Source organism: Camarhynchus parvulus, chromosome 21 (genome assembly GCF_901933205.1).
Source record: "Camarhynchus parvulus chromosome 21, STF_HiC, whole genome shotgun sequence".
Taxonomy (NCBI): Eukaryota; Metazoa; Chordata; class Aves; order Passeriformes; family Thraupidae; genus Camarhynchus; species Camarhynchus parvulus.
The window spans coordinates 3,203,632-3,216,491 of record NC_044591.1 but is presented as its reverse complement, the minus strand read 5'-3'; the positions used below and the strand labels follow the sequence as shown (position 1 = coordinate 3,216,491).

The 12,860-nt window shown below is 43.1% G+C and overlaps 1 protein-coding gene across 3 annotated transcripts; it reads right to left on the bottom strand.

Moving 5' to 3' along the window:
* Nucleotides 1–329: 329 nt before the first annotated feature.
* MFN2 (mitofusin 2) lies at nt 330–12,526 on the bottom strand. 3 transcript variants are annotated; one of them, XM_030963855.1, is made up of 19 exons: nt 12,258–12,526; nt 11,595–11,749; nt 10,920–11,098; nt 10,063–10,198; nt 9,555–9,717; nt 8,944–9,068; nt 8,537–8,645; nt 8,337–8,444; nt 7,836–7,989; nt 7,482–7,549; nt 7,208–7,329; nt 6,754–6,880; nt 6,479–6,583; nt 5,976–6,078; nt 5,121–5,341; nt 4,843–4,992; nt 4,400–4,596; nt 3,925–4,059; nt 330–3,276 (listed from the first exon to the last, which is right to left on the bottom strand). In XM_030963855.1, the coding sequence occupies exons 3-19, from the start codon at nt 11,092–11,094 to the stop codon at nt 3,207–3,209; spliced, it is 2,268 nt and encodes a 755-aa protein (XP_030819715.1). In that variant the 5' UTR covers nt 11,095–11,098; nt 11,595–11,749; nt 12,258–12,526; the 3' UTR covers nt 330–3,206. The 3 variants fall into 3 exon arrangements, with proteins under 3 accessions (XP_030819715.1, XP_030819714.1, XP_030819716.1); XM_030963854.1 differs by having other exon boundaries at nt 12,370–12,526; XM_030963856.1 differs by lacking the exon at nt 12,258–12,526 and adding an exon at nt 12,072–12,212.
* Between the last annotated feature and the right edge of the window lie 334 nt (nt 12,527–12,860).

The window sequence follows — 12,860 nt, the reverse complement described above, 5'->3', positions numbered from 1 at the left end:
CTAACTCGCCTGATGTAACTTACCAGCTGAGGATACTGATCCACCAGTTTCAGGCCACCAACTCAGTATTTGCTCACTATTATTTCCTACAATATTCTCAAGAAAGCATTGATTCAATATGACAATTTTAGTGCAACTAAAACTTTCTATCAGGCAATTCAGTATCATTGGTCCTTGTTAATTTTCAAAGTAAGAACACAGAAAAAGGTCACTAGTGTCAAACATGCAATTCAGTAACACAAAGCAACAAAGCTAAACGTACTGATGTAAGCTGATATGCTTACACTGGGAGACTGTATCACAACATGCAGGACACATCAGGAGAAATCTTTTTCCAATTCATTTTTATTTTGGTTTCCATTGTTTACAGCACTGTTACAGGACTAACTCATGCAAATTTATCACCTTAAATACAGCAGAGAAAACTCACTGCTAAGAGTATTTCGAAGAGCTCCATCAACATAATACAACAGGAAAAGTAAGTAGCAGCAATAAGATAAAAGTGCATTTAGCTGACCTTCTTTAAATGGGAGTTTGGGGAAGACTGTTCTGGAATTACCTGTTTTAAGGAATAGTTTAGCATTCTTTACGAAAATCAGAAGAACAAACTCATGATAGTGTTCATTCCTCCACCACTCTCAATTAAAGAAGTACAGCTGTAATTTGTTTCAGAGGAATTCAGCTTATAGGCCTGTCTGTTAAAAGTTTGATTCTCGATCACTTGGGCTTCCTTCCAGGACAAGGGTTACACTCACACATGTTAGCAGTTTTGCTTCTGAAAAAGTTCAAGTGGTTCTTTCCCCCATTCTGTAGGTTAGGCTTCAGCTCTGCACTGAGAATGGCAACAGCACCCGGGCCTGAGCAGCATCACACACACAGCAGCAAAACACTGGGTTCTAAGAACCCATCAGCCTCTTTTCCCTTCACAGATAAGACACTGGCTTAAAGATCAGCTCATTTATCAGATTTCCCCTGAAGGCCTGAAGAGATAACACTACCTCATCAAAAGCAAGTAGTCATGAGCTGCTAAGCAGCAGAACATCATCCTCTGCCTTGACCTGGAATTGACAATGTCCTTGTGTATTCGGGACTCAATAGAACAGAACATAGCTGTGTATGTGACAGTTTGAGAGACTGAAGATTCAAATTTATTCAACCAAGACCTGCAGCAGAGTAAAACTAGATGATCCCACTTACTCCAATATACTTCACCACAAGCTCAGAGTACCCACTTCCAAAAGCAAGGACTCGAATTTCTTTCTTGCTCGTTCTCAGATTTGATTAAATCTATGTTCCCATCCTGGTGGATGCCTGAGGAACTCAGTCAAGGTAAAAAAACCTTCTGATAGAAAGAGCTTTTCAGTTTGAGTTGGAGTCAAAGCTTTCTACTGGAAGGGAAAGGTTTGTTTCCTTTCTGCATTCTAGGGATGTCTCACCGCCAGCTCCTACACAACCAAGATACCTCAAGTCTTTCTACAAATCTCAGAACAGCCTTACCTAAGAAGTACTTACTGATATTTTTACTCCCTCAAGTATCAGGCAGCTTCTTTCTGGAAGTTCCATGATAAGAAAAACGTGACTTACCACAGGCACATATATTCACACCTGAGCATGAATGAGAAATCCTAAAGCCATTTTCAAGGGAAAAGTCTCTTTGTCAAACATGAAAAACACCCCACTGCTCAGTAGTTCAGAATTCAGCTGGGACCTGCTCAAGGACAGCCCATATTCTATGTGTGTGATGCTGAAGAGATATAGGTTGTCACTAACCTCAGAACTACAGGATCTGATTCTGGATTCCTCAGATATTTTGTAGGCAACAGAAAGATTATAACCAACACATAGCAAAATACTGGCCTACAAGGAGAGAAAGAAGCTTGAAGTAGAGGAACTTAATCCTACTCAAGCTCCTAAAATCAGCCAGAATTTCTTCTCTGCCAATTCCAACTGGAAGAGACTCAAGTCCTTACAATTCCCAATTATTATAGTCCAAATGCATCAGAGCAAACCTCAGCAATTAATTTCATGTATTTGCAAATAGAGAATGTATTTAAAAAACTAAGTTGCTTTAAGCCATTCTTGCCCTGTAATGAACTACAAGAGCTATAACTCCCCCCATCCCAGAGGAGCTGTACTTGCCAGCATGTTCTAATACTTTTAACAGAAGAGAAACTTATCAAATCCTATTGCTGCCCAGACTGTACATCCTGTGGGAACTCTACATGAAGCAACATCTCTTACAGCGTGTCATCCACATGCTGTTCTTGTGGCCAAATAGTGGTAATGGAATTCCACAGGCCTGCTTCCAGAAAGACAGCTGTGCTTTTCCAAAAAAAACCCCACATTCATCAACTGAGCTCATAATGCAGTGCTTTACATTGTGTCAACTGGCTTCTCTTTCCTAGTTTTCTTCTCCAACAAGCTGCCAAATTATCAGCACTATCTCCTTCACAGGAACTAGTTCTGTCTTTGCAAACTATTTGTCCGTGATGGGAAATGGGCCAGACTGTGTTATTAAAGAGCTCTTAAGAGGAAGAAACTAACTCCAAATTCACTAAGCTTACCAAAGCAAAATCTTAATCCCTCCTGCTCCAGAGAACTGGGTTTTGTTCACAGGTTTAAGCATCCTGAGAGCAATAAACCTTTCTATGCAGTGACATTGTGATTTTCTGTTATGTTCTAGAATAACGGAATGTTAACCTCAGACAAGCCTGTGTGGGCTATAAATGCTTTGTGAAACCACCACCATGTCTGTGTGCGTGGGATCTGTGTTTAGTCAAACAGCTGCTTGTCACACATACATCAGTCTGGGGCTTGGGAGTCAAAAGTTCTGTCTTTATGAAGTAAAACAAATGACTCCATAAAGATGTGTCAGAATAACTTTTAACCTGATAAACATTTGCTTGATTGCTTTAAATTTGTTTAAAGCAAAGTAAAGTACAGTAAAAGCCCCCTGTAAATGTATAAAGCACACACTCCTCCTGAAGTAGCCTGGTCTCACAAGGAAAAAGAAGAGTTATTAACAGGTAGTGTTTAGAGGTGGGACACAGAACAGGGAAGCAGAATCCTACTGTTCACACAGCAACTGGAAACACAGCAATTTGCTCTTGCTCATTCCCTTTAAGGAATTCCATCACCCACCATGTTCTCTGCAGTAATTAAAGAGAGCACTGAAGGGAAACTGTTGTTTTTCTCTTTTTCTCACACTATCTGCTTTGCTGCAGATACTGATGTGTGAACATGTTGAGCTCGCTGTCAAGCCAACCTGCTTTGTTCCTGCAAGGACAGAAAGTTTTGTTAGGTGAATGAAACAGTGAAGGAATTCTTTCTGACTTTTTAAGCCAGTCAGAAAGAAGTGCAACAAAAATGAGTACACAGCAAGGCATGAAGTGCCAGAGGTTCATTCCAAAAGGCTGCTGCCATTCCTTTGCAGGTCAAGAATGCTTGCTTGCTGTCAGTCCCTAAGTATTGAGGTTTAAACAGAGATTTTGGACACAACTTCACATTGGTCTTACTGTGTAGGTAAGGAATGTTTGAAAAAGTCTTCCCAACAGCCTCCGCAGGGTAAAGAAAGCAGCAGAAAACTGAGTACAAAGGTGAAGGCAAGACTTTTTGCATAATTTTATAAGGGCCTGAAGGACTTTGTAGGAGTGGAAGACTGTATGTTTTCATAAATGGGAAGGAACTGTAATTCCAAAAAAAATAAAAAAACAGGAAGAAAAAGCTGCATTGTGAGACAGAAGTTTTAAATGACAGTCCATAGGAAAGTACCTAGTGAAAGGGAACATCACCTGGTAGGGAAAAATGCTGACACCTGCACATCAAGTGCTATGACTAAGACAGAATGAACTCTAAGCCACAGCTCATAAGAACATCCTGGGGCAATCACATGAAAAACAATTATATAGAATAATCAAATCTCACCTGAGCAGTTTTGCTTTGCTCTGCAGTGAATCCAAAACTTCTATTTTTTTATTCATGGCAGAAATTTCTTGCTCAAGATTGTCCCGTGTGACATCCACTTGCTGACACAAATGAGCAAACGTTCCAGCAAGCTCTCTATGAAACAAGAGTTGAGTATAATGGAAAGTAAGATCAAGCAGCACATTCAAGGAATAAATCCCTTTGATGTATAGGGATGATGACATTGTGACTCAGACACTCACACTTCTGCACAAGAATATGTCAGAGCATTTTAATTTAAGACATGGAAGTATATTAAGACTATTGCCCAACAGCGCCCAAACACTACATATTCAAAATAAAAGTACTATTATTTTAAAACATGTGTCATTACATTTTTGAAAATCTGGAATTCAGCATGAATAGAAGGAATAGCACTAAAAAACCCCAAACAGCAGAATTTCCATAAGGGGTTAGCTGAATACAGGGAACTCACTGCTGGACTTGGTGGCTGCAGTTGGAGCCCGTGTAGCTGACAATGAGCTGCAGTTTCTCCCCAGCATACTCCACAAACTGCCTCTTGAAAGCTCTCTCCTTGGCTTTGGTGGTCCAGGTGAGGCGCTCGTACACATAGAGCAACCCATAAAGGCCAAAAGAGAGAGCAATCAGTCTCCAACCCACAGCCTTCCAGACCTAAGGAAGCACAAGGATAAACAAATTACACAATATTACTGATATTCACTCCCAACAATGGTGCACAGAGCATTGCAAAATCAGTTCACTGTACTCAAGTGGAAGATCAAAGGAGAAAATAGGTAATAGGAAATAGAGAACCCTATCTGTCAATAGCAAATATCTACAGGATTCAGCAGGGCAAGTGCTTTTTACATCAGTGCTCCAACTTAAGTTATAAAAATATCACCTAGAATGCACACATACCACACCACCAACCACGATGATCCCCATGGAAGTTCGAGAAGTTAAAGAGGCCAGTCCAGTCACCATGGACACCATGAGTTCTTCCTGGGTCATAGAGCCCTGAGGCAAAGGAGGCAGACTGGGATTTGCTGGTGTTAAAGGGCGCTGAACCTAATTAGAAAAGCAGAGTAAAAACAAAATCAAAGAAGAGAATAAAAGGAGGTTCTTCCCACCAAAGGAACTTCAGCAGCCATTGAAATAAGGAATATCTACCCCAGTCACTCACTGAGGCACTCTACCTGGTCATTATAGCCCATCAAGGCCCGACGACCATTCTTTGGTCCCAAAAATCTGTTCACCAGCATTGTCCATCCAAGAGAGAAATGGAATTCTATGTCCTCCTGGAAGTCGGCACAGAGCTTGTCACAGTTCAGGTCGTAGCTGAGCCTGAAGCACTGCCGGGGAATTAACATGTCTATCTGGCCCCGCACAGAGACTGGGAGGAGGGGTTTTAAACCATCTACACAGAGAGAAAACAAAAACGTGCAAAAACAGCTGGTGAGTTCACAAGAATTAACTGGTCATGTATTCTACAATCAAGGTGCTTATGGCTTGTTTCATCCTCTACAGTCAGTTTTCTTAGTATGTTAAATTTTGTACACTAAGCATGTTGCAAAGTAAGAGATGCATTATCAATTATTATTCAATTCTTGGTTTTTCAGACCAACCCAGAAGGAAATCTTTTCACAGACCCTCCAAAATCCTTATAGGTAGCTGCTGAAGTTTACAGATTAGCAAGATCTTGGAAAACAAATCTGAAACCCAGTTCTTTAGGCACCATATTCAGACAGGCATCTAGTTCCAAGTAATTTGTATTTCATTAGGATTTGGTGTGAGAATCTTCCAAATTTCACCACAGTCCCACTCTGTCATGAGGATTACACTGTGACTGTACATATTCATTAGGAAATCACTGCATAAGCTCAGACACAGAACTAGTTCTCTGCACAACAGCATTACTCATCAAAATGGAAACTAAGATGGTGTCAGCTGCACGTCAGCCCTTAGATTAATGAGAAACCCAGAACACCTACTAGTTATTTCAAAATGCAATTCAAGGGAAGAGAAAGGGCAGTATTGCCTGTGGAGCTGACCTATCATTTCTTGCTGCACTGTCTGCAGGGAAGTTGTGATAGCACTGGAGCAACGATCTGACATGTTACGGCCCAGGCCTTCCTCGATGTGTTTATGCAGCTCCTGACAAACAAAGAAAGGTTATTAAGATTAGAATAAACGTAGCTAAGATGCAAGCTGAAGGTGCTAGAGCTTGCTAGTTAAAAAGACCCTCCCAAAACAAAAGCACACAATCTGTCTGCCCAGTGTTCTAACATTAATATCATACCTCCCCCATTTTTCAGTGAAGGAGATGAAAAGGCAAATTTAAAAAAATCTCACATAGACTCTTTAGTTCAGGAAAAGTTCTGTTCAATCTATATAATATCATATATAACATGTATCAATTTATTACAGAGATTATTAAAAAACTAAAGCTTTAGCTCATATCCTAGCTGGAAGGTTGAAATGTCTAACAATGAGCTGGCATAATTACTGAGAGCTAAAAAAGGTCTCTTAAATTGCTTAAGCAAACATCACTTACAGTCTTGTACACTTTGAGAACTACTTGAGATGGGTGGAAGTCTGCTTGGTATTCATCTACCAACACCGAGAGCCGTCTGATTTCTTCTGCCATTGCATTTGACACCTAGAGAAACAGCACAGGAGAGAAAATAGAGCTTCTGAAAGCTTTTCTCCTCTTCCCATATGTAACTCCCCCATTTTTAGTACTTCAAAGCTTTGTCAGCACTGTGCATTTTCCTCACCACGCTGGTAGCTGTTTCAGACAATCAGTTTTCTGCAGACACTCCTCCTTACCTGCCTCTCCACCTCTTCAGTGATTTGTTTGATTTTCCGCTTGTAGTCTTGAGTAAGGAGCTCCAGCTGTTTGTCAATGAAACCTAGACGATCCTGACGTTCCTCTCGCATTTCCAGACAGTAAACTCTGGTGGAAAAAACCCCTGTCCATCAAAATGCCAAATAAATGCCTTTTTGATCTATAAATATATTTGAATTCCAGAAATAAGACAGATTTTCCTGCCCAGTAACAAAACATGTCAATATCTGCAATGCATTACACAGTCATGGCACAGAACAAAAATAAGGTCATTGTCCCAATACTTCCATCATTCACTAGAAGCAAGACCACCAATACATGTCCTTCCTTCTCTCAAACACGCTGGATTCTGGTTTGCATTTCCAATACTCATGTTCCCTTACATTTCTCCCAGAATACAAACTGCAGTTATGCAAGCACCAGCACAGCTCTCACCGCTGTTCCTGGGCAGCAACGTGCACGGAGTCCATGATGAGACGAACATCTTCCGCAATCTGCTTCGCTCTCACCGTATGCTGCTCGAATTTTGTTTTTACTGCTGACTGTGAGATACATTCCTATATAAAAAAGGCAGCCCAAGTTAGCAGCAGGCAGAACCATACTAACACAATTCTGCTTCCTGTACAATCTATTTCCAAAGTAAGTCCCCACAAGTGCTAGCCTTTTGGGAGTAAAATGTAACGAAAAGGTCAGCACACATAATGCTCACCTCAAACCTTCTCTCGAAGCTTTGAAATTCAAGCATTCTTACTTGAAATCCATCTGCCAATGCTCCACCTGAGAAAAGGAATGCACAAAACAACCAATCAAATTTTGAGAAAGCAATCAGATGTTGGACATCAAGAAATGCTCTTGCTTTACACTGAAGCCAATGTAAAAGTGCTACTAAGTCACCTCTTCTGTTGTGATTGCCTTATTAATAATTTGGCAATTAATACCGATTAATTTACTACCCAATTTACTACCAATTAATTTAATTACCCCAATTTTATACATTTTTTGAAATAAGATACTTTCTATTTTCATCTCTATGAAATGGAAAGTTTCTGCTAGCTTTCCTCACCTCCTTCTGGCATCCCTTGAGCCCTCTGAATCCTGGCATTCAGCACCTCTTTTGCAGACACAAAGAAAATTCGATCCCCTGCCTGGGCTCGGTCCACCACACCCAGCTCATCCACCAGGAAACTGGTGCACCGCTCCATGTGCTGCCGGCGCACCTGAGGGACGGCCATCAGAAACCACACATGCAGTTAAATCCACATTATCCACCTCTTAAAGGTTAGATCAGGCACCCCAATGCCCTCTGCTGGTCTAAGCTACCAAAGAAACAGGAAAAAAAAATTTGCAATTTTATGGAATTTTCCAGAGGTTTTCTAAAGTGATCTAATTTTTGTGAGACTCTTGATTTCCTGCTCAGAAATTTCTAGGGTCATGTCCTGATCACTAGTCTATGTTCCCTCGAGTCTCCACACTAAGGTGATAATGACTGTATCCCCAAGGACCAGAGTCAAAACAGACTCCATAACATCCATGCAAAGAAAAGTAGTTTAAACACATCACAAACCTCTTCCATGTATTCTGGTTCAGAGGCAGATGCATCCCAACGGTTGTTTAAAATAAATATATTGGGTCGAGATAGACGTTCATTCACCTTATGAAAGAACTGCTTCTCCTAAAGAGAATGAAACAAAACCTCTTTAAATTAACATGTCAAATATTTTTAACCTATAGCCAAATTCATTGAACAAGTGGACTTGCACATACAGTTTGCATCAATGTTGATTCAGAATTTGCCACCAGGACAAATACATCAGCATCAAGACAGAATTTGTCAATCCAGCTGTCCAGCTCTGTGGTTACATCAATGCCAGGGCTAGAAATAAAGAGAAATGAGATATTACTGTGCTGTGAATACAGCAAAAACAGAATTTAAAAAGTTAATAGGAGGCTTTTCAGAGCATTAATTTCCCATGTCTGAGCTACACTGCCCTGAGGTGAGAGAGAACAGGCTAAAAGGAAGTAATGACCAAGAAAATGGCACTATTAATTACAGCAAGGGACTTTGGTCACTGTCTTAGATTAGAACCCTTGAGGTTTGTTAAATATATATTTGAAAACATTTCCATAATTAGTCTGTGATAAGCAGGAAAGGAAAGAAAGCTATTTCTCACCTGTCCATCAGCACCAGGTCGTCCTTCAAGAGGGAACATTTGGAATTGGGCCACATTACACTGACTAGGCTGCCAGCATTCAGATGTTCATCCTGATGAAGGGCATGAGCCAGCTGGTTCACGGTCTAGGAAGAGATGGAAATAACATTTCCTGTTTCCAAGACCCACTAACACATTTATCCTCCCTTCAGACCTGTTCACAGACAATTTGAGATAAAGCCCAAGTTCAAATTATTTTCTCTCTGGAATGTTTTCCACATAAAACCTTCCTGAGTGTCCTAGAAAAAAGCCAACTGCTAGTGAGAGTTTATGAGAGATTTTTCCTGTCAGGAAAGGATACTGAGGAATTACCAGGAAGTCTGTGATTCTGTCAGTTATACAAAGCTCAGAACTTCCTGAGTCATTGTTCCCTGCTATCACTAACAAATACAACATATCATCTCTTCCATAAAATGAGCAAGTCTCCATTCTGCAACTTGCTTCCTACATCTAATAAAGAACTCATTCTTCATCTCTACTCCTTTAATGATTAAAATCCTTAACTGTAAATTTTTTTCCCCTTTCCTTTTCTGACATTTCTGAAGAGCTCTTAATGTTTAAGGAAATTGTACCTTTACACTCTTCTTCTCCTCTGAACCTTCGGTCAGCAGGAAAGCCTCATGTCCATCTGTCCCTTCTACACGCAAGAAGCAATTAGTGGTGTGTCCAATTCCTGAAGGGAGAACCTTGTCCCACAGCATGGCATTTATCACAGTGCTCTTCCCATTGCTTGTCCTGCAGTCAGATTAAGGACAGTGTTTCAGGCTTCCAAGAGCCAGGTGTGCTCATTTTGATGTTACAAAAGCAAGTTCTCTACAGCCAAGCTGTATCAGAGCCATTAACAATTTAGGTGCCAGAGGCAACCTGCAAAAAGACTTTTCTACTTCCCTATTTAAAGAATTCTTCAAATTGAAGAATTATGTGATACAATACTTGTTTCCAATTTACAAGAGCACCTGTATCAGGGACATTACAAGCAAAAGCTAAAGCACTAGTGTTTATATAAAAATTTTTTACTGGCTACAATACTCAAATGCTTTACTGAATGAGGAGCATAGGCAACACAAGCATGTGACTCACCTCCCAAAAAAAGCAACTTTCATGTGTCGTCTTGCCAACACTTCACTAATACCACTGACTTTTGACAGGTAGCCTTTGACTTCCAGTACCTGCTCTTCTGTGGTGACAGGATCAAGCTCTGCATTCTTGTGTGTTTCTAAAATCAAAATACATCATGTCTCTGAATGCCAGAAGCCATCTGGGTCAGACTGGTGAAACCCCTCTCTGTGATGGCACCACGTAACATTTATCTGTGTCCCACAGCTTGCATGGGTGTTCTTGACATAGGCAATGACAATTTTACAATAGGATTTATCAAATTGACTCTTTTGTGTATCTCATAACTGTTCATTCTTGGGACTGCCTTGAACAGTCAACAGCCAACACTGCAAACAGGCCAGCACCCTTAGAGATAAAATCTGTCTGTGCCTTAAGCTGCAAACAGGCCAGCACCCTTAGAGATAAAATCTGTCTGTGCCTTAAGCTGTTAAAGCCAATTACTGGTGTATGTTACATGTCAGTGGCAATGATGTGTCCAGGCAAGAACAGTGAAAGGATTATAGGCAAAAAATACCTACTGGGGTTGTGTAATTAATTAAAAATCTCCCAAACATAAAAAACCAAGCATAGCTCCCTAACTAGCTCAGTTTCTTAACATGCATGAACTTCACATCTTCAAATACGAACATGAACTCCACCCAAATTCAACAATTTTCCATTTTTCTTACAAACATGAATGCATAAACAGACATGCATGTATAAATAAACACAGATTTAGCAGTTCTGTTTAACTGATTGAGAGGGTTGGTGTGTGTTTTGGGGGAATCATATGTAGGCAGAGCACTGTTACTCACTCATAGTCCAAGAACTCAAATTACCTTCTAGGAACGAGGAGCTCTCGTTGATGTACGCAGCCAACTGTTCAAAGATACCATTGATTTTCTTCTTTGCAGTGACAAAATGTTTAAGTGGAGAAGCATTTACCTCAGCCATGTGTCTTTTATCCTTCTTCACTGCAACTATTGAGTTGGAACGAGTAAACAGCAGGGACATTGCGCTACAGGGAAAATCCAGCAAAGAGCAGTGTCACCAAGTGTCAACAACCAAGGGGTGTAGTGACAGGACAAGGGGGGAAGGCTTTCCACGTACAGAGGGCAGGGTTAGATGGGATACTGGGAAAAAATTCTTCCCTGTGAGGATGGTGAGGCCCTGGCAGAGGTTTCACAGAGAGGCTGTGGCTGCCCCATCCCTGGAAGTGCTCAAGGCCAGGTTGGACAGGACTTGATCCACCCTGTCTGGCAGAACGTACCCTTGCTCATAGCAGGGGGTGGAACTGGATAATCTTTAAGGTCCCTTCCAACCCAAACCATTCCATGACTCTGTGATCCAACCGAGCATCTTTACAACAACTAAATAAATACGCACTTTAAGGACTATCTTCTGTCTTTCATAAAGGAATTGGTCCACTTTATCAGGAAAAAAACCCCAAAAGTCTTTTTCTCCCTTCCAATAAACAGGCTCGCAGCGATCACTCCTCCCCATCCTCTGCTTACTTTCAGGATGAGTTACGTTTTCACAAGTCACGCATGGCCAGCTTGAGGCCCTCTCGAAGACAAATGGCAGCGGTTCTCCCTGCCTTCTCCCTCGCCCCGGCCGCACTCGGTCCCGCAGCTCCTTCAGCGACGCCGAGTCCAGCCGGTCTCCGCTCCTATGGCAGAGTGACCGCGGATGACGGACAGAGGCCACCGAGCTCCGCCGTCTCGGGCTCTGCCTCGGTGTGCCCGGAGAGAGTCCCCGGCTCTGCTCCCCCGCCATCCCGGTGTGCCTGGACAATGTCTCCGGCTCTGCTCCCCCGCCATCCCGGTGTGCCTGGACAATGTCCCTGCTTCTGCCCCCCCGCCAGCTCTGTGTGCCCGGAGAATGCCCCCGGCTCCATCCCCTCACCATCCCTGTGTGCCTCAGCGATGCTCTGGGCCCTGCTCCCCCACCATCCCCGTGTGCCTCAGGAACGCCCCCGGCTGTTCCCTCACCATCTCGCTGTGCCTCAGGGATGCTCTGGGCCCTGCTCCCACGCCATCCCGGTGCCCGCAGAATGCCTTGGGTTGACGCCCCGGCCGGACGCCGCCTCCCCTCAGCCCTCAGGGGCGGGAGGAAAGGGCGGGAAGCGCCCGCCTCGCGCCCCCTCAGGACCCTGCCCCAGCGGGTCCGACACTCACCCGTCCCTGCCCTTGTCCCTGTCCCTGCTTCTCGGGAGGCGACCCTCAGAGAGACTGGGCCGGCCTGGAGCAGCTGCCAGGTCCCCTCGGCCCGGCCCCGCCCGTGGCTCACCTTCACCGCCGCTCCCGCACGGCCGCCATGTCACCCCGCGGCGCCGTCGCCCGGGAGGTGCGGGATGTGTGCGTCGTCGCCGCGCGCCGCGCGCGGGGCACGCTGGGAGTTGTAGTCCCGGGCCTGACGGCGGGCGGCGGCCGGGGCCCAGCTGAGGAACAGAGCCCACAGACCGGGAAAGGGTCACGGGAAAGGTTTAATGCGAGTTCCCCGTGCTCAAACCGTACAGCTCGTTAACGCCACCACCGAACCGGCCCGAGGAAACACACACAAAAAAACCCCAAAACACTGAACCAAAAAAAATAAAAAACCCCCAAAAAACAAACAAACAAACAAAAAAACCCAAAACCCCCAAAAACCAAAACAAAAAACCCCCAAAAACCAACCAAACAGAAAACCCACCCCAAAACAACAAAAAAAAACCAACCCAACCAACCAAACAAAAAAAAAACCCAAAAAACCACCACCCCAAAAAAACCAGAAAACCAAAA

Bases quoted from the DNA above. Each gene is read 5' to 3' on its own strand.
- MFN2 (XM_030963855.1), bottom strand. From the start codon at position 11,094: ATGTCCCTGCTGTTTACTCGTTCCAACTCAATAGTTGCAGTGAAGAAG. The intron at 9,718-10,062 runs GTGAGTCACATG...ATCTGACTGCAG, and splicing joins AAAGTTGCTTTTTTTGGGAG to GACAAGCAATGGGAAGAGCA. The intron at 6,881-7,207 runs GTGAGAGCTGTG...TTTTTCCACCAG, and splicing joins GTTGCTGCCCAGGAACAGCG to AGTTTACTGTCTGGAAATGC.